Source organism: Vanellus vanellus, assembly GCF_965231255.1.
Source record: "Vanellus vanellus genome assembly, chromosome: 9".
NCBI lineage: Eukaryota > Metazoa > Chordata > Aves > Charadriiformes > Charadriidae > Vanellus > Vanellus vanellus.
This window is the reverse complement of record NC_138914.1, coordinates 2,159,596-2,181,415: the sequence shown is the minus strand read 5'-3', so window position 1 is coordinate 2,181,415 and position 21,820 is coordinate 2,159,596. Positions and strand designations below refer to the sequence as shown.

The window sequence follows — 21,820 nt, the reverse complement described above, 5'->3', positions numbered from 1 at the left end:
TGGGGGGCGGGGGTTAAACACATTTTATATAAAGATGAATTTATTCATTTAACACTTCATCTGAAATCATCTTACATCTGTGCCACAGCTCAAAATTGTTAAGATCAACCTAGCAGAATGTATCCCCAGATATCATTGGCTTGGTGCAAGTTAGCAGCAAGGACTCTAGAACCAGAATTTACGGCCATGCCAAACCTAGCATGCAGGAAATACTTTTGTCGTTTCAATTCAGTGACTAGTTCAAAGGTGAAGAACCAAGTCCCACCAGGATCACCCGTAAGCATCTCGTGGCTATCTGCCACCAGGCAAAATGACGTCTCCTTGCAGCTCTCATACAGCTATCACAAAAGCATGACACAGTACATGTATCATGTACGCTTAAAGTACAGCGCAGAAGTAAATGAGAGCGCTCTGTGAGCGGTACAGACTCATCGATACAGCCCTCCACTGCGGAGCAGCTGAGCTGACTCGCGCTGCCCCGCTCACAGCACCGCATTAGGACCCAGCCCATCCCCTCCACATGGCACCGCCTGGCGTCGAGGAGGTCCACCAGCTCATCCGAAGCCGGCCAAGGCACCTCTGGGTGACGCGTGGTACATGCCCCGCTAGCGTTTGTCATTCAAATCCCCCAGCTACAAAACTCCAACTACAACGGTTAAACACAAGCAAAACAATCTAATTTTGTGCTTCAGAAGACCGACTAAGAGTCCCCTCACCGTCTGTAAATCCAAGTGCCAGACCTGGGCGATTAGGACCGCGTGTTTCCTAGGTGATAAGCCTTTCATTTTTTCTGGGAGACGTTTGAAATAGAGCATAGGAAGATTAATCCTCCCCAGAGAAGGGAGAGTTCACTGGCTAATTTCTCTTGCATTTAGATGTAATAATTAGGCATATTGATTCTTCTACTTTGTTCCCTACCATTATAATGAAATAATTAAGACAACTTCAAGGAAATATTTGAAAGCTCATTTCACATTGTCTCTTCAAGCATGGGCCACCTAACACTTATGCGCACACTTGAAGGGAAAAGCAAAGGCAGGCTCTCGCCTTATTTATCTCCGTAATTCATCAGGCACCAACTCCGGGCAGCAAAGTGCTGCCTCAGGCTCCACTCCATTCGCTGCCCATCGTGACTACGAACAGCAACACAAATGAGATCCATCTGGTGCGACCGGGACACACGTTGCTCTGCTGAGCTCTCACAGCAGCTTGTTATCCAGGGGGACTGGAGAGAGGCTGACCCCCTCCAAGAGTTAGGAAGAAAAAACCCCAAAAGCAGTGTTTGTAATTCCCCTTGCAGAGGCTTACGGTAGCATTCCTGCAAAATATGCAAATGTTATTCCTAGTTCAAATTCTTAAGTTTAAGATTCTTGGAAGATAACGCTGAAGTGTCAACGCTGAAGAGCACTCATGATCTCCCTTCTCTCAGACAGCAGCGCAACCGGGGTTTTCAAATACAAGTATGAAATGATCCATGAAGGGCTCAATCTTTGCGCTGCATCCACAGGGGGGATGTAGCCCTGAGAGAAGTGGTTTCGGGGCTCCCTGGTGGTCCTCGGGGATGCACAGCTTGGCTGAATGGATCAGAGCCCAAACTCCATGCACTGTGCATAGATGCTAAGGGAGAGCCAAAGCTGGAACAATCATTAGAAGGATGAATGAAGATATTAAACAGGTAAAAAGTCCTGAGAAAAGCCACTTAAATCGAAAGGGATTTTCTCATGTCTAATTCAACATCACTAATTCAACAGTTGATAAGAGTTCTCTGATCTCTCCAGCCTGTCTCAGATTTAAATAATTTTCAGCAATTTTGTATTAAATAGCCTTTAAAATGTTAATTGTGTCAAAACACAGGAAAACGCATATACATTTTAACACACGCTTGCTTCAAAAATAGCACTAAGCCCCGCTGACAGAAAATCACAGGCTCCCAGCCGCTGAGGGGCAAAGGGAATGGCTGAATAATAAGGAGCTCGCTCCCCCAAAAGCACGCAGACACGCTGTCCTGGAATATGGCGCCAGATGTGTCAGATGTGGATGAGCATTTAGGTCCAAAGCCAGCACCAAACTTTCCAGAAGCGAGGCGCCGACTGCGGACCGGGAGCGCTGCGGTATCTCGGCCCAAGAAGCCAAGTCACGGCCTTCTCCGCCTTTTCCCTTCGTGCAAAGCTCACTCGGACCCTCGTGACTGATGTAGCTCTGGCACAGAATTAGCTATTAACATTTCACAGGAGTCTCCTGTATCTAGTGGTCACTCTGACCGCAGGGGAGAGATGTTTGTGACTGAACACTTCAAACAGAAACCTTAGATGTGGCTACCTCTCAGGAGGAGGAAACATCTGAAGAATGTGTTTCTCTGATATTTATATTCCCTTAGAAATGAAGGGTGTTTTCTGTATGACTCACATCCATGTTTTTCACTTGCGATATTTTTAAACTCCGAGACCCAGCACTGATTGGAGTGCAAAAAGTGTGACTCTCCTCACGTCCTACCCCGAAGAGCCTTTCAGCCAGGTACAGGTGCCAGCAGGAACTGGGAATAGGTCATCTCCAGGTTTACTATGGGAACGGAAAGCCTAAAAGAAATAGCGTTGGGATTTAGGAACGTCAGTCGTATGTGAAAGCTAAAACCTGGCAGGTTTAATAAGAGAGATGTACATAGACCCATTTCCTATGAGAACATCATGTATATTTGAAAACGAACAGAAAAACCCACCCAGAATAAGGGCTCCTTTCTCTCCCCTCCACCCAAGAGTACCTTTACAGTCTAGATCAGAGCTAAATTTAAAAAAAACGGCAATTAATTAAACAAACAGTTCAAGGAGATATTCTCGTGAAAAGCGATCAAATGCAGGTCGTTGACATGAATTTCCTCCCACTGCACATCCCTTCTCAAATTCCGCATGCTCACACGAGGGCATCACGGAGAAACCTGTGCCTCTCAGGGCTGCGTGGTGCCCGGGTCTGAAGTGTCCAGGCCTCAAAGAGCCAAAGGATGCAAAAAAGAGATGCAACAAATAACTATAAAAGAGTTTCAATGCTTTGAAACTGCTCCCTGGAGTCCAGCTTCTCTTCCAGCTTGGAGAAGGCTGGAGGGTCCCTTGCTGGAGCAAGGCTCGCCATGAAATCTCGTTGGCTGGGCTAGAACGTCTTTAACATCAGGCGAATGGAAACGCTGCCTTTCTTTAAATACAGTTTAGTTCCTTTATAGCCTCATTCAAGAGACATAAATGCAAGCCTCAAGCTCAGACAGACACAGCTAGCTGTTCAAAGGAAAATCACAGGCAAGATTTTGCTCTGGGCGGAAGGATTTTGCTAATGGTTTTGCAAAACATTTTTCTTTCCTGCAGGAGCCAGAAAGAAGAGGACAGTTGAGGCAGAAGAACCACAGAGCCGTCAGAACAATGATAAAACCCGGAAACTTGAGGAAAGGTAAGAGAGGGCTTTCTGCCCAGCCAGGGGGGCAGGAGGCTGTGGACGCAGATGCGGGAGCGCATCGGGCTCCTCTGTACTGCCAGGGCGACTAAACACACGCGCGTCACCGAAACAGCTGAAGCAACTTCTTCTTTTAAAATAAATAACCAGCAAAGGTCTGAAAATTTGGCTAACAATTCAGATCAGAAGGGGTAACATCATCACAGAAACCCATTCAGTTTATACGAGAATTTCTCCAGCTCTCCGAGTGACAGGGAATACGCTGCTTTCTCCACAGTAACCCAGAACGGTACAAGATACAGAGTTTAAATACATCCCCATTCAGATAAGTTATCTCTTCCCCTCCCCACCAGCAGCTTTTAAAAGATGCGTCTTGAACTCACAGCACTGGAGGGTTTTTTCTTCTCAGATTTTTAATTCACTGGCACCATAAAGACCTTTAGCGATTCACAGTGTGAAGAGCACTTTCTCTTCGGATTGGCCTGCTTTGAGCCAGTTTGTACAGTACGGTTACTTCATTACTCACATCGCATTACACAGGGGCAAACGAAGCAGCCGTGCTCCTCTCCACAGCAGCTGTGCCCCGGAGCCGGCACGAGCCAGATGTTTCCCAGGGCCCCACATCGGGCGCAGAGGCCGGGCTGCCCGGCTGCTCTGCCCCACTGCCCCTCCGCGGTCTCCGGCCAGACAACACGCTTACCCTCCTGCTGGCTTGAAAGTGGGGTAAATCAGAGAAATACCGCAGAGGAGGCAGCCACATCACCAGGCTACACTAGTCAAGGTGTTGCAATTAGCAAAACCAAAAGGAAAAACCTGACCCCAAACCAGCAAAAATAAAAAAAAAAAAAAAAAGACTTGTGGGAGACATCCAAATGCTGTTGAACGATGGAAGGAACACCAGAGGGATCAGAACATATTTCTTCCTGCCTCTTGCCATGACGGTCTGGGCTATTTGTCCTCCTGCGAGTCAGTGGGACGCAAGCCAGACTCCTCGTACCCTGAAGCCACGCTCCCCACGCATGGTTTTGGTGACAGTTTCGTCAGCAGTTAAGAGTCACAGATTTCAGGTGTAGCAACAGTGACCAAGCAAGGCACAAAGCTTTCGCCCTGTTACTGTCTAACGAAATGGCATCTTGGCCAGAAAATCCCATGGGGTTGGGTTTTTTTTTCCCCACACATGTTCAAAGCAGAGCGCTCCCACAGCTCGTTGCCTAATTCCTGACCGCTGCTTTTGCGAGACGCCTCTGGGCCCTTCCCATCCATACGTGCTACTTATTGGCTCTAAACATCGCAAACCATACAGGCGGTAAAAACCAGAACAGGCTGCGAGAAGCTCACTTGCTTCGTTGAAGGCACCTGCGCTTTCTCAGTAAGACGGTAAGCCGACGCACCGCCGGGAGGACAGTCTATAGGGAATACACGAGCGCTATACGTGGCACGTTGAATCCGATTTTGCTGCGTGCCACCATATGGAACAGAATCTCAGCGGCATCAAACGTTTACCTAAACTCCATTAATGTCTTCTCCAAGCCAATATTTATAGCATACACACCAGTAGCTGCTGTCAGAGTGTGTATAAATGTTAAACTGAACTGTTAAAGAAACATAATGACAGATGTAGAGATGCTGAAGAGTGCAATCTATTCTAATTTATGATAATTTATTTCCATCATCTGGAGCCCTATTCAGAAGAGAAAGCTGAATGCATCCCAAAGCACATCACGGGGTGGAGTGTAAAAATCCCCAGGAAAAAAAAAATAAAAATAATCTCTTAAACCAAGCAAGAGCACTCTTGTCCTAACACCCAGGACATGCTTAGCAATCTCTCTGTGCAGAAGAAATACGGATGTGGGGTACGCAAGCCCTGCCTCCCGGCAGCCATGGGACACGCGGGTTTTATTGCAAGTTGGGAATAGCTGGGAACTGTTTGTCCCATGAGAGTTGTTTTGATCATTGCTGAGTCACTACTTTTTAGGGACTAAGCTGCGCCAAAAAACATTTATTAGCTCTGTCAGAGCCTCTTCAGCCGCATTAACAACCAACACTGCACCCATGGGCGGCCCTCGCTAACGAGCCCGTAAACAAAAAGATGGGAGACCCTTTTTAAAAATGAGCGAACTATGCCGCGGTGAGCTACATGGCAGCAAAAGCACCTCTACGTCACTGCTCAGCAGCGCAAGCTGTGCTGGATCGGATCTGCCACGAGAGCCAAGCCCCGTCTCAGTCTCCTGTTGCTGTCCTTCTGCTGCGAGAACACGATGGAGGGGATGAAAAGCAGAAAAGGAGAAAGAAAAAAAAAAAAAAAAAAAAGCCGTGACAGCACTTGGCCCCCGTAGCAGGGAATGCCGCCGGGCCGTGGAGGCCTGCCGGCATGGAGCTCATTTTCCCCGGCATCGTTCTTCCCCGGGAAGCGCCGTAGCGCGCTCGGCGGCGGCAGGCGGCTTTGCGCGGCGGGGCCCACCCGGCGTCCCCTGCATATGTCGGCCCGCTGCGAAGCCAGCTCCCGCTGCCGGCCGGGGCCGCGCAATCTGGCCAGGCACAGATTTCGGGCTGGAACGGGCGCCCTCTCCGCAGAGCCGCCTGCCAGGAGCGACGGGCTGCCAGGGCAGAGCGGGAGCGCGCGCGGCCCACGGAGCACAACCAGGAGGTTCCCCAGCGCGCCTCGCCGATCCGCTGCCGAGCGGACTGTGCTGCCTCTGGGCGGCTCCGCAAAACCCCACGTTTGACCAAAAGAAAGGGCCAGGCGCACAATATCAACGCAGGCTACAGCACCAATACGCACAGGCCGCCTTAAAAGTCAGATGAAAATTTTCCGCCAAGACGTTTTCTGTATTTTAGACTTGCTCGTCTTTTTACCGGGGTCAAGAAGGACAGGGAACTGCTGGAGAGGGCCCAGCAAAGGGCTACAGAGATGATGAGGGCACTGGAGCATCTTTCGTATGAGGAAAGGCTGAGGGACGTGGGGCTGTTCAGTCTGGAGAAGACTGAGGGGGGATCTTATCAACGCTTATCAATCCCCAAAGGGCGGGTGCCGGGGGATGGGAACAGTCTTTGTGCAGTGGTGCCCAGTGACAGGACAAGAGGGAACGGGCACAAACGTGACCATGGGCAGTTCCATCTCACCCTGAGGAGGGACTTCTCTCCTGTGGGGGCGGCAGAGCACTGGCACAGCTGCCCAGAGAGGGGGGGAGTCTCCCCCTCTGGAGCCATTCCAAACCCGCCTGGAGGTGTCCTGTGCCACTGCCGGAGGTGCCCCTGCTCTGGTGGGGGGTGGGACGGGGTGAGCTCCGGAGGGCCCTTCTGACCCCCACCAGTCTGGGATTCCCTCCAAAAATGTCAACTCTGCAAGTCCCACCCCTAAGGGTTTGCAACGCCTACAGAATCACAGGGGTTGCAATATCTACAGAATCACAGAATCCACCCCGGGAACACCACCGCTCTGCCTCTGAGGAGTTTTGGTTGGCCCCTCGCGCTGCCCCGGCTCTGTAAATCAGGGTCCCCGGCCGGACTGCCCTGCCCCGGTGCACAGCGGGGTCACGCTTGACGTGATGCATCACCGATTCCTCCTCCAGGAGGCACAAGCCTGGAGCATCACAGGGGGATGCTCTGGGCTGTGGAGAAGAGAAGGAAAATATGACCTGACCACCGTTTCTTTACAGAAATATTTTGAGCTGAAATATTGTAGTTTCCGGCAAAAGTGTTTCTTCATTCACAATCTCACCAGGATGCCAAAATTTCCAATGGAAATTTAGATTAAATATTATTCCTCTGCCAAGGAGATGAAATTCCTTTTACCAAATCAGCTCTACCAGTGACTCCTAGATGCAGCGATGACAACCGCTTCCCCAGCATTTAGGTACAGCCCAAAATTGCAAAGGACAAATACCCCACGCGCTCCTCAGTCGCTTGGCCCAGGCTATAAAACATGAGGAAGCTCACTCTGATACCTCCCCTGTGTAAACACCGCACGCTCCCAGCCCGCTTACCTCCTCCCATCACCGTCGAAGCCCAGCCACCGACAGCTCAGGGGAAACGTGGAACCACGTCTATATTCGAAGACTTTTCCACACATTCAGAAATCAGCTGCTCGGCTACGTGCCGTTTGGTACCCACGCTGCCCACGGTTTGCCCGCAGCCTGCCCAACGCTCTCCAACCGGGCGCTTGGCTGGGACTCGTCGATCGGTGTGCCCGGCCAAAGCCGCACAGCGCTGCCGCTGCTGTCTCAACGAGGGATCAAACTTTATCAATTATCCCACTTGAAACTGATTCTGGTTTGCAATGAAAATCTCAGCTCCTGGCCTCAGCCCTCTCAATGAGTAATTCCATCAAGGAAACTCTTCTTGCTGCACCATTCACACAAGGAGATTAAAACCGGAGAGAGGATATGTTCAGAAAGAAGCTCTGCTGAGCCCCTCTCACAAATAATCTCCCTGCCCACGTGCCTGGGGTCACCAATTGGAAAAGTCAGTTTGCGACGCACTCGGTACTTGGCAGCGTGCAGCTTCTGCACTTTTATCCATACTCAAACGCATCCTCGTGTCCGCGTGCAAGATTAGAACAAAACGCTGCTGCGACACAACAGCGGACACCATGTAGATCAGCTCGCTGAGATCAAAGGCGCACAGCAGCAAAGAATTTAATTAAAACGTTAAAATCAAGCAGGAAGGCATCCATTGTTTAATTTTTTGGCAGGCGCGTTCTTTCAAACCGGGACCTAATTCCACTGCGGCACGCTGACTGCCCTCGGAGACGGCGGTCAGGAGAGCTCTGCCGGGTTTATCGGCTGCTGGATTTGGCGGTGGGGGAATCCCACGCTTGCTGCAGTTTCGCAAGGAGAGGTTTTCAAGCACAGTCTCTAAAAAAGCACTTGGAGAAACTGCTCAACTCCGACGGATAATTATATAATACGTATTCTGCAGTAATAAGCCAGTTTCCAGTATCAAACCTAACCCCAACGGGGCGGGCACGGTACATACCCCCGGGCATCGTTCCCCCTCACGGTCCTAACAGGGAGCTGTGACCTTGCCACGTTCAACCGCTCCTGGCCACCACTCTCTCCATACGAAGGCTGTTTTAAATGGCGTAAAAAACTGACGCAGAGCAGTGCTTTCTTTGTGTGGAACACCGCCTCTGCGTGAGGGGTAGCAGGGGGAAGCAACGATGTGCTTTTCAACTTGCACACAGACTTGTTTTGTTTTGCTTCGAGCATACCTCCAGCACGCAGCCAGGGAGAAGATTATTCTGAAAACAGTCCGAGCAAGGCTCGGGTTTGCTTGTTAAATAACTGCAAGACATTTTCTGGCATCCCGGGGTATTTCAACTTGGATGCTGAAGGCGGTCATAGGCCATATCGTATCACGACCCACGGCAGTGGGACTGAACCAAGAAGCCAGTTGTCTCCTTGGTTTTTGGGAACCTGGCAAGGAAGATTTTGCTACTTCTGTAGTATTATTTGGGGTGTCACAGAGGCTTTTCCCCTAGTATTAGGAAGATTGGCAAACCCAGTGTCAGGCACGGGGCCCCATTACAGGCACCCACCATGCAAGCGCCGAAGGATTCGAGCTGAGGTTTATCGCTTCCCTCCAAAGATGCTTTGGATTTGCATCGCCTGAGAAATAACACAGGAGGGCAGAGCATTAACAGCAGGAAAAGTGGAGACTGAGGACAGACACAATAAACTTCTTTTTGAAATTCAAAGAGCTACTGAAGAGCTGTTACTATAAATTACTTCCTGACGTATCAATGATCTTGTCGATGTTAGACAGCACTTCTTTCCGAGATCTTCTGGGCGGAATTTCACCCTCGATACTTCACTCTCGAGTACTTCTAGCGACTATTCAGTCAGGCTGTCTGTTGCGGGCCCTGGTATTTCTCATGGAATAAAGATCAAGTGACGGGTCCGGCGTTTTGCAAGACAGTCAAATCAGATTTGTTTCTGACAGGGGGTCTGGGACTGTACACCTCTCATCTGAAAACGTATCACATTATTGAAATCGTCCTGCTCCACGGTTTTTCTCCTGCTTCTGTAACACGGAGAAACAGGAGACTACCTGCCCCCTGCACGTCTCCGTGCCCAGGATGCTTGTTGGGGTCTTCTTAGCAACGAGACATCCCCAACCCTCCAGCAAAAGCCCCCCGTGTACGGTGTTACCACCTCTGACCACTCTGAACATACCCTCGCTAACTTCTGCCTTGCGATGGCACCACCGAACTGGGGCTGGGACATCTGCACCAGCATTCATCAGAGCTCCCCCCGACTTCCACCCCAAGCTCCAGGCTCCGTGCTCCCCACGGCATTAGCCCCGCAGCTCCCACCCGCTCTGCCTGGAACACAGCCTTGGCCCCGGGTGCTACGGCATTTCGGAACAGGCACAGACAGAACAGCTTGTTCAGAGAAACACATTTATCTGTCCATTAGAACACCACAAAGAAAGGAAAGGTAAAACAATAAAGGGCAATCAGCACACTACTTCAGCCTTTCCTGGCCATTTTCCCCGGACCGTGCATGTGCCCCACCGCTTTTAAGGCTCAAAGTTGGCATTCGGCTTGTGAGACCTTGCTGCGTCCCTCTCCCCACTGAGGACCGTAACACCGCTTCACGCCACAGCTGGCTGCTCATCGGGGAGCAGCCCCTCTCCTGAGGGGCCACGGCACTCTAACCCTCTGCTGCTCCTTCTCCCCTTAGCAGCAGCGTGACGACACTCGACCAGGGCAGTGACCGGCTGGGCGCTGCAAGGCTCCTCGCCGGGACTTCGCTCCTTCCCACCACAGCCAACCCCCGAGCCCGACCGGCGGCAGTTCTCACCTCACCACGCATTTCAGCCCTGGTCTGGGCAGTTTGCAAATGCTACGGGCAAAAACCTCCTGGCCTGTGCGCTCATGGATGCGCCCTCGTCCATAGGCGAGGAATGAGGAACATGAGGAACACCTAATATTGTTTGTTTATATAAAAGGTTCTCAGAGAATGCTTCCTTACTTGACTGAATGCCATTACCAAGCCCTTTCAACGCCAGAATTTGTATCTACGCTTATAATCATTGAGACCCCCATCATTTTATGCGATTTAAGCGTTTCCTTAAGAATGGGGAGCAATATTGGCTTTTCTAACCATGTGAAGTATTCTGAATGGGAAAACACTGCTTCCAAAACAAACCCGAAAAGTCTCTACAATGGCCAGAAGATAAAACTGCACAAATTAAACAAAGCAAAAGCTTACAGTCTGTCTATATTCAGTATTCTTTTGCTTTTTGCCAAAAAGCAAGCAAGCTGTCACCTTAGCAACTATGTCACACTTTGCAGTACATGTGCCACTTTGAACAAACACCTTAAAAGCAGCACCTCCACACCCCACGTTCCTTTCCATAATGTTCTTTACAGCACTTCGCAGATCCCCCTCTGAGAGTAAAAGCCATTAAGACCCCTTTGGCCAGTAGCCGGGCCGGACAGCCAGCCAGACGGCCAAGTGCTGTTTTCCACACTGCACCCCAGGACCACTTTTATTCGGTGCCAAAGGAGAGCACTGCTCTTGCAGAGGGGTGGCGCGAGCACTTCGCCTTCCCTTGCCAGCCCCGTGCCCAGCCCGGCGCTCCCTGCTTTCTGCCTCTCCCCTTCTCCCCCTCAGGAGGTGGTCCTCCCTCCTGGAGCTGAACGGAGACTTCGGCCAGCGACCGGGAGGTCTCCCGCCCCTTGGGATCCCACGTAGTGCCGTGAATCCAGGTTAACTCAGGGGCCATAGGATGCAAATGATGAAAGGGTTTTATCACAAGCACCTCTAAGCCCGTCCTCCCCCGACTGCAACGCTTGAATCCAGAGATGTCAACACGCAGGGCTTTTACCCGGGGCTCCAATTATGCAGATGCTGATTTACAGGAGTGATGACAGAAACATCTCCCTCATAAAAACTGGCAGAGACTTTAACCGTGTATGTCCAATGGCAGAACCCTCTGTCTCCGTGCATCTTCTTGCTAGTTTGAAAGTCAGATCATTTTTGTTCTTCCTTTCATAGAAACCTGGTTTGCATATATAATCAAATTTAGCATTAATGAGTCTCTCTCTGCTCATCTTCTATTCCTAATGCTTCGAACAGCCACATTCGCATAACGTCAGCAGATTCTGCCATCAAGGAGGTGGCTTACCATGAGGAGATTTTACCAGTTTCACCCAGGGACTCCCACGGAAGCCGTCTATGACTCCAAAACCTCCTGCAGCACCGTGTCTCAACCGTATGTGTTCATCCCACGTAACTCGTTTATACCAGGTCCCACTCTGGGCTGCTTGAGCATCATCAGGATTTACAGGCACTGCTAGGTGACCTTTTAAAATCAACCCTTCCACGATCACAACGTGAGCCTAAATGGAAAACGGTAGGCACTTTTCAGATGAAAAGATGTCATTTATTTGCAATGTGGTCAGGCATTGCTGACCTTATCTCCTTCCCTCCTTGCCTGTACCACCTTAGCAGCAACTTTTCGATGGGACAAGATTAGCACAGTTCTCAGCTCCCAACAAGACACGCACACAGATCAATACGCATGCGAAGAGCGTGCGGAACAGCCCTCTGCAGTCTGCGTAAACCCTGCGATCACAAGGCAGGTTTTCGGCTCTTTCACTTGTGTGCTGGGTTTTCAGTCTTCAGGGCTTCCATCCTCCTTCTGCTACCCTGATCTAAAAGCGTATGGTTTATCAAAGCCAAAGGCTTCAGAATCACAAGAATCCCAGAAGCTGAGACCTTAAGACCACGAGGTAAAATACCACGTAGGCACCGTTACTGCTTCTGCTGCCTTTATCCCAGTCCCACCGACAGAGTGACACATGGCTTTCACATCTGTCTTCAGTGAGACTACAAAAACTTTTCAGATCTTTCCTATCGCACACATCGGAGCCTGATGTCTAACAGCAAAATCCACCTCCCAGGTCATCCTAACAAAAATAACTTCTCCAACAGAGTTCCCTGCCTGCAGATTACAGATGCCCTGATGGGTGTTCAGAAGTCGAATGTCCAATGACACGGACCGACACCGCCTGTTCGCAGGGCTCGGGTCGCTTGGACGCTCACATCCTGTTGTTTCGCTGTGGCAATTTTTGTCTGTACAGAGCTGCAGTGTATTTTGCATGCATTATGCTAAGCTGCCTATAAAAAAATCATCCAATTAATGACAGCTTACAGAGAAGGGTTAGTTACATGGTAATTACCTTTCTAGTATTAAAATACCATAGAAATAGATTTACATTTTTTGATTAAGTGGCATGGGTTTTACTAACCTGACGCTAGACATACAAGACCTTTGAGACAGTAACTGGGACCAGCTTTTCAAGAACAGCTAGATACCTACATCCCAAGGCAGACATCAAAAAAAAAAAATAGACAATACTTTTTTCCCATGTGTTTGTGTATCTTGCACATCAAGATGGACGGACCCTGCACTGAATGCAGCATCTGATCCTGGCATTGCATAAGCAACATCGGCAGGCAGAAAGAAATATTCTTTTTATTAAGGCTTTTCTTTCAGTATGAAGGTAGAGAAGATCAAACACAACTCTTCCAGCCCCGCATCCGTAAGGAGCGATAAGCTTCAGCAAGGTCACCCTGCTCCATCACCTGAAGTCTCTGCCCATGCCAGAGTAGACAGCAGCCTTCTGGTTAAACAAAAACCAAACAAGCACAAGCAAACGTGATGAGGAGGCTCAAGCAACCACAAAATACCTCTGGCCCATAATACACCACACAGAGCAAACTACTAATCACGCAAGACTCATGCAAGCATTACTTTCTTTTTTTTTTTTCCATTTATTTACATCATCTCAAGATCTCTGGGCTTTTCTAGGACACACTTGAAAGCATGCAGCTACTTATGTCCATTCATACGCATGCAAATATAATCCAACAAAAGCGCTCCATGGCCAGATGAGTAATCAGCATTAGGACAAAAGACAAGACTTATTATCAATCTTTGGAGATTCAGATTCCCTTTGCCTTCCAAATACACATCTGCGTGCAAGGCAAGGGGCGCTAACCCTTTCAGCAGCTATACAATCAAAGCAAGCTTGACTCTTGCCAGCCTGGCAACAGCCTGCCCCTTTTTCCTGGCTCACCCCTCAAACGATCACATCGTGAAGGCAAGGAAGCAAAGCAAGGTTGGCTTGGTCCACGTGCACGCGGATTTTTGAAACCCCCTTGCAATTCCTTTGTCCGGTTTCCACCAGAGATGAATGGGGATCTGTTGTCCAACTGCCCGGAATTGCTTTGGAAATCGTTGGCGCATCCCATGAAGCTGCTCGTGAGCAGTAATGATCTGCAGTCATGCAAGGCCCGGAATGGATTTTTTTCTGCACAAAGGCAAGAATTAAAAACAACTCCTCAGACACATTTGGGTTCACTGCACGTCCTAATGTCCGCTTCCAAGTTGTCCTATCAAGAAAAGCCCCAGCGCCCACCAGATTTGTCCTGCAACATAAATGACTGGCATCTGCCCTGATCGAAGCAGCACTGGCTGAGACAGAACTACTTGTACGGTCTTTGTGCCCAAAATACTGTGCTATGCCCGTACCTGCCTCGCCAGGGCTGCGAGCTGGTGGCGCAGGGAGCCTGTGCCACGGTATTTTAAAACAACAACTTGCAAATGACCAGGAAGGCAATCGCAGCACCTCCCGACCCGCAAAACGGTGGAGTTTCTGCATCTCTGCTGTTTATGGAGGATTACAGGGAAAGGTGTCACGGACAGCACTGTCACTTTCCACAGAAACCGGACAGGTTGCATTGGGTCGGTCTGCAGGAGCAAAGTTGTTTGGGGCGAATCACTGGGAGGAAGCAGCAGAAGTAATTAAAAGCCCTCAGCCTAGGGATACAAAGTTTACAAAGTTTCCATTTTTACAAAAATACTTTTGCTGGTAACCACCCGCCTATACAGGAGATAATTCACAGACATCGCCCGGGGGCGCAGGGCGCCTTTCCTTCCCTTGGCTTTTGTAGGGCTCCCGAGAGGCGCCAACTGCAGAACAAACACACCACAACCGCCAAACTTGCTTGTCTCGCTTACTTTTGGGGAACCCCAACAAAAGCACTCTAAACGCATCCAGAGAGCTACAGGACGGAAATTAAGCCTGGGAGACAAATTAACATTTCCTTCTCTTCCATCTTTCCTTGTTCGCTATCGTCAGGTGCGTGCATGGGAGAGTCACTTCTCACAGGAAGTCGTGATAGTGTTTGTGACATTGCAACAACGCCCACAGCAGATTATCATGAGAAATCAGATTCAGAAGGACACCCTCTTCTCATGCAAAGACCTGCGGAGTAACAGCCAAGGGAAGGAAGAGGAGCACAAACAACCACAGCTTTTAAACAGCTTTTCCCTGCCCGCAGCACATGCCATGAAGCAAGAGTTGACCCAAAGCTGGAAGCACTGAGGGCCTTTCTCATACAGCTGTGTGCTGTTCTCCGAGCCCAGATTTGTGATCCACAGAGTCTTAAGTACAAATACCTATTACCAAGGTAGAGTTCAAAAAATGCAACTCTCGCTTAATTGCTAACAGTCACTTCGCTCCCCACCCTCCACCCCTTCCTGGGCCTGAGCCAATGTTGTCTCTTAATGGCTACTAAATGCAATTTCTTGGCTGAAAATAAGGTTACAAAGTACGTGAGAAATCCAAATGAAAACATTACAGTGCTGTGAATACTCAGGAGAATCAATCTTATCTCAGCATCTTCTCTCTGGGCGTTAGGTGATAGTTAAAGCAGAAGATTGAAGAAGGTCAGATGAAGTCCCTACTCCTCAAGACAGAGGTCCATGTCTGAGCCAGACCACAGGTAAGCTGGAATTTGCACACCTATAGATTGTTTCTACAACAGTTACTGTTTCACACCCGAGAAACCTACAGCCAGCCCAGTCTTCTCCAGACTTGCAAAGATTTGCACTTGTTTATACACAAATTTCAGCAGAAAATTGTGTATTGCACAAGAGGTTTATAACCAAAGACACGCTGAGCCCTGAGCCACCCTGGGCCTTCCCAAATTGCCCAAAAGATGAGACTGCAAACTCAAGGCTGCACTGCCTGCACCAGCTGAGGACATTTTCAGTCGACACCATCTCCACCCTACCAGCCCCTCTGAGGACCCCCCCACCTCTGCCATCTGTGCTGCAACACCACAAAGCCCTCCCCAGGCAGGAGAGCCGCCCATCGCCCAGAATGGGTGCCTCACCGGCTGGGCTATGAACTTTATTTCTTTGCAGATGCAATCTAGGCCTCAAGTGGGAGGTGTTGAGAGGTGCCACGAGCAGCATATGGGCTGTAGTACACAAACAACGGGGCAGAAATGCCGGTTTCCCCCTTCTTAGATTGCAGAAAGGGCTTTCCCCACCTCTCTGCCCTACCTGCTTGCTTTTCGCACTACACATCCAAAACTTGGCTTTCTGGGAAAGACGCATTATAAAAAACATAAGTTTTCCAAAAGCAGAAGCTAACACCTCCCTTTTAGATGACAAATAAGCCAAAAGAAGGCAACGTTGAAATTACTTGCACTTGCTTCCCCCAAACCCTAAAACTCCGTACAACAGTGTGTTATGATTCAGCTGCCACATCGCTCGCGCAGCACCGGTCCCACCCTCCGACAGGTGATTACTGTAAAGCTCCAAAAAACTCAACAGCGTTAACAGGAGCAGGTTTAATAAATTCCACTGTCACCAGCACTTTTTGCATCAAAAAAAAAACCAAAAGCAACCAAACCCTGCTCACACATCATTTAACACCCAAAATGAAACAGCTGTAAATCCCGCAATTAGTGGTGTAATTTGACTGTTCTGATCAAGCGCACTGAGGGCTGCCAGGGAACGTGGATGCAGCCGCAGAATCTGCTGGAGCATTTGTGGGGATTTTTTAAAGTTTAAAATGATAATTAGGCTGAAAAAAAAGAAATCCAAGGGAGAGGTGGGCACTTAGTTGAGACCAGAGATGGCAGAGAGAGGTGGGTAGCAGTTGGTAGGCATGGTGAGAGAAGGAAGATGGGAGCAACAAGATGAAGTGAATAGAGCTGGAATCTGGGTAATCCAAAAAGCCTTTCAAGTATATTAAAAAAAATAAAAGTCTTCCATGCTCTGAGACATCATACGCTAAAGTGCGCTTAATTCTACTTACACATACATGTCAAAAGGGAGAAAAAGTCATTTCTCAGACCATCTTAAATGTTAACACACTCTGCGCCCTTGTCCCACATTCCCTTATTGCCAAGGACTGAGACACCTCCGCCATGTCCGAAGAGCTCTGTTTACATACAGCCATGTGCATTTATATATACACAACCAGACGATGTGTGCATAGAGCAGCCAGAGAAGTTCTACATGCGGCTTTCAACCATGACAAAAGCAGCTTTTATATTCGGCTGTTGGAAGAAGTTACAGACCCAGGGAACTGCCAAGAGGAAAGAGTTCCCACTTGCTGTCCCGAGGCCGCCAAAGGGCCGGGGGGAACGGCTTCCTCGAGGGTACCGCCTGCGCCCCCCGGCCTGAGCCCTTCCCGGAGGAGCTCGCTTCCCACCCACCACCAGACACAGCTTCACCAGGCAGACAGTCAAGACACCACTTATTGCCATAGAAATAGCTTTGCTCCCCATTCTTCTGCTTTGTGGTGAGCGCTGTAGAGTGGGTGAAGCACCCCCAGACCGGCGTCTGGGGCTCAACCCCTGGATGTCCTGTCTTCTCCTCGAGTTAAGAGCAGCAGCACCCGCTGGGTTGGTGGGACCTCTGGGTGAAGGACACAATGACCCTTGTCCATCCTCAGCACGCGGGTCGCCCTGCTGCGGGGCCACCTCGTCCCTAGCCCACGGCACCGCCACATCCCTATCACCCATCTCCGTGGGACCCGGTGCTTTGAGTCACCCAGCCAAGGTGAAGAGCTGCTGACCACAGGGCAGGGACCAGGTCCGGGGCGAGCAGCTGCCCCCAGCACGCCAAAACACCCCCTCACAAACACCTTATGGCCGGGCAGCGTGCGGTGGGCACAGACATGTGGATAAACGCGCCCGCGCCGGGATGCGCCCCCCAAAATACGCGGCTTACATAATTCCCCAGCCAGTCGGCGTTAGGGGAATGTGATTAATCCTCCGTGACATGTTCTGAACTTTCCGTTCAGAGCGGCTCTCTCCTCCCGCAGACCTACTGGCGATGAATGTCATTTGACCTGCAGACTTCACTACGAATGAGCATCAGAGCAACAAACAGTGACATTGCTCCGCAAACCAATTATCTGCCTCCTTCCCCGCTCGGCCCAGAGACAAGTTTGCTAAATGCATAATGAGGATTTTTACTCCCCCCCCCCCATTCCGTGTGTTTTTCTTTTTCTTTTCTTTTTTTAATAAATAAATAAAAAAAAATGCGTTTACATCCAGCACGGGGGGGGGGGAGGGGACACTCCCAAACGCAGCCCCCAGCCGGCCACATCGCTGTTGGGGTCAGGGTCCCTCGTCCCCCAGCCCGTTGTCCCCAACCCCCCCCCCCAGCCCGGTTCCCACCTGTTCCGCGGGGCGCAGCGCCGGGCGCGCACTTTGGGGACAGCCCCCCCCCCCCTCCCCCAGCCCACCCGCGGCCGAACTCGTCCCCCCCCCCCTCCCCCGAGGGACTCACCCACTCGAGCACCCGGAGGAAGGCCAGCGGCTCCTTCACCACGCGGAAAGTGCCCGCGGAGGCGAGCTGCGAGCGGAGAGACGGAGTCAGCACCGCGCCCGCTCCGCGCTGTGCCCCCCCACCCCCCCAAACCCCCTCCCTCCACGCCCGCCCGCCCACCCGCGGGGGGCTTCCACGTACCTGGTCCACCGCCTCCATGGCGCCGCAGCCCCGCGCGGTGCGGAGCGGAGCGGTGCGGAGCGGTGCGGAGCGGAGCCGCCCGCCAGCCAGGGGGATGCGCGGCGCTCGGCGCTGCCCCCGCGCAACACCGGGCGGAGCAGCCGGGCGGGGCCCCGCGCCCCCCGCACCGCCCTGCGGAGCCGCCCCGCAGCCCGGCCACCGCGACGGCCTCGTCCTACCCCCCCCCCCCCCCCCCAATTAGTATTTTTTTTTTTAATTTTTTTATTTTATTTCGGGAAGGGAAGGCGTGGGGGAAATTTAAAAAAAAAAAAAAAAAAAAAAAGAAGAAGAAAACAAACTGCCTCCCCCACTGCTTCCCCCACTGCCTGCAAAGAAAGCGGTAATATTGCAATATTTTTTTTGTGGATGGCACCGCACCGTGTCCTTCTCGCCCCTCCCGGGGAGAACTTGCCTGCCCCCCCCCGCGGCAGCAGGGCTGCGGCTCTGGCAGCCCGCTCGCCCAGCGCTCGCTCCCGCCTGCTCTCGGAGCAGTTCCTTGACAGCAGAACAGCATTTTCTGTCTTGCCTTGCCATCGTTCTGGCCTCGTTTCCCAACATAGCCTTAATAATGATAACGTATCCTGGGTGGCACAGCCTGGCAGGAGCAGCAGTTCCCGGTGTCCCTCCGCTTGTGTCACCCTCACTCGCTGACAGCGTTTCCCGCTCCGCGTGGCGTTAAAACATCACCATGAGGGTTTAGCGGTGGAGCCAGGTTCTGCCCCAGCAAAGGCTCAGGAAAGTGCTGAGGGCACAAAGCCATCACCTTATTTAACAGCACATATCCAGCAGCTAGACTGAGGCCCTTATCCTGCAAACATTTGCATATTCACTTAACTGCCACCCTGACAACCAGTGCCACCAGAAGGACACCAGTGCTCAAATAGGATTTGGGCCCTAAGTAGGTCAGAGACTGCGATATCTGCCTAAAAAATACCTGAAGCTTTTACGCCCTGTAAGGAATCAGCCATCTGCAAAAGTTTAATAAGTCAATGAGTTTTGCTCAAACTAAAGCTCTTGTTAAAAAAAATAAAATAATCCAAATGCATTCTTGGAATAAACAAGATGCGTGGGGGGGGGGAATGAATTTCTGAAGGTTTCACTTGAGGCAGAGGATTTTGTGTCAAAGTCATGGATCTGCAACAAACCCAGCTGAAGTCTGAGGTAGCAATGGGACTGGGACCAGTTTGTTTGTTTTTTTTAATAATCTTTTCTTACCCTATCAAAACCAGCTTTGAGTTCAGAACTACAATTACATTTCACTTTTCAAGGAAAACAAAAATCAACAACAGTCATATTTTTTGCCCTCCTTTCTTTTGCCCTAGGAGAAAAAACAGGACAGAAACATGGAGAACTTTTCCTTACAAAATGTCGTCAAGTAAGCTTTTTAAATTTATTTAATTAACAGCCTCTAGGAAACACAAAACACTTCTCAGCAATTCTAGTAACTGCCTGCTGGTGGCCCAGTGCCATGGGAGGCAGAGTCCCTTCGCAGAGGCATAGGGACAGAGCATCCCGAAGTCGCCAAAAGCCACAGGCAGGCAGTGAAACAAATTTGCCCTCTGACTTTCAGCCACAGCTTCCCCGACTGGTGCAGAGATGCAGCGCCAGGTCACTGCGAGCTGCCTCTAGCTCTCACACCTGAGGAAGAAATTAGTTTCAGTCCCCAAGAGCAGCAGGGTAACGGTGCTCCCTCCTGCAGAGATCTCCAGCTCTGGTGTCTCAGACATCAGCCATAGATAGTCCAGCACAAGTAACCACGCCAGTTCTTGGCCGTAGGAAGTTTCACTGCTTGTGGTTTACCGTGACTCTCATGTGCTGTTTCCTTTAAGAGGTTTCTTTCATGGAGGGACTTACAGCTGTGGATGTATTGAAGCAGTTCAGAAGCCCCCCAAGAGATTAAAAAAAAATAAAATACTGAAACATTTAGTAGAGGCATGGCTGAGCAGTAGACTGGGGAGATGTGGAGAATCTGTTTTCCTTGATTTTATTGGTAGTACAGTCTGGAAAAAAACCATATGCCCAATCTCCATTGTCTGCCATGAGAACTGGCAGCCTAATTCACTCACCCTGTTATTAATTACCTCCTATTACAATCCTGAGATTTTTGGTAGCACCTGAACTTCAGTTTTCAGAAATTGTCAAAGGCAGAAAAACAAAACCAAATATTCTTAAGACCCTCATGACTGGCAGGTTGAGCCCTCTTGAAGACCAGGATGGGTTCCCCACTGCTCTCTAGCTCAGCATAATTGGGCTTGCAGCAGCTACAGGAGCTCCTTCCTCAGGCTGTTGTTTTCCATTCCCTTTCTACCATCCCAGCTGCCTTTTGGCTTGGTGCTCTTCAGTGCTCGGCCATCCCCACCTCGGCTCCCCCTCTGACTGGAAATCCTTGCAGAACCACAGCAGCAACCTGATTTTGTAGTCAGTGCTCGGTGCCTCTTCTAGCCATGATTAAAGTCTTCCAGGTGGCTATTAGCATTTCTCCTTCAATATGGCAGAGATTCTCTCTTGCCTCTCACAGCTGCTGTCTTTACACACGGTCCCAGTTAGCTCAGAAGTAAGAGCATCTCCTTCCCAGTCCTTGAGCCTCCGAGTACGAACCTCGCTCTGCAAATGACATCAGAGAGTCAGACTTCTTTTGATACTACATAATAAAACACACTCAGAAACATATGTTCAAACTAGCAGAGATTATGTGTCTGCAATTACTGAAGACACAGCAAGAATTTATGCACCAAGATACTAAATGGTATTCACTGTTCTCACACCTGGATGACTGTGCTTGATATGCTTTAATCAAAAAATGTCGTAGAGGTGCAGTTACAAGTCTCCATGATGAATGAAAAACAGTCTGGAGAGACCAGAAGTGTTTTACAGGGAGAGGACCTCGCACCACGAGCATGGTCCCTAAAGACAGGAGCCTCCCAAACTTTGCTTTCCTTGAAGAGGGTCCACCAGTGCTGCAGGGGAAGGGGCAATGCCAGTCCTGCAGCACTGCTGGGGGGCAAAGTCCCCCACAGGACACTATTGCTTTAGTGCTCTTCCCTCTTCACTTCGGGAAAATAAATTTAATTGGCACAAATCCTGACACGGCAAGTTTAGAAGCTAAAGTCCACCAGCTTGTCCAGCTGCAAGCAGTGATTTCTTTCCTCTTTCTAGGAAGCATGTACCTTGATTTCTCATTTGGGTATAGAGAGTGTAAAAACTTCCCTGATTAATGGCAAGTGTAAGAACTGCATCTGTTAGATGTTATAACTGCCCCTCTGCCCCACCCTGGTGAGACCCCACCTGCAGTACTGCATCCAGCTCTGGAGTCCCCAACAGAAGAAGGACATGGACCTGCCGGAGCGTGTCCAGAGGAGAGCCACGAGGATGATGCGAGGGCTGGAGCACCTCTCCTATGAGGAGAGGCTGAGAGAGTTGGGGCAGTTCAGGCTGGAGAAGAGAAGGCTCCAGAGAGATCTTATTGCGGCCTTCCAGTCCCTAAAGGGGCTACAGGAGAGCTGGGGAAGGGCTTTTTACTGGGGCATGGAGCGATAGGACGAGGGGGAATGGC

The 21,820-nt window shown here is 50.3% G+C and overlaps 1 protein-coding gene across 1 annotated transcript in view; it reads right to left on the bottom strand.

Annotated features, from left to right (window-relative positions):
- SYNPR (synaptoporin) overlaps nt 1-18,409 on the bottom strand; it is a gene marked incomplete at its 3' end in the record, with an annotated part of 109,009 nt that extends 90,600 nt beyond the window's left edge. Inside the window, exons 1-2 of the mRNA XM_082487844.1 lie at nt 18,229-18,409; nt 18,049-18,114 (exon numbers count right to left, since the gene is read on the bottom strand). Coding sequence (XP_082343970.1) covers nt 18,049-18,114; nt 18,229-18,246 — 84 coding nt within the window. The 5' untranslated portion in view covers nt 18,247-18,409. The remainder of the gene's footprint in view (nt 1-18,048; nt 18,115-18,228) is intronic.
- Nucleotides 18,410-21,820: the final 3,411 nt, after the last annotated feature.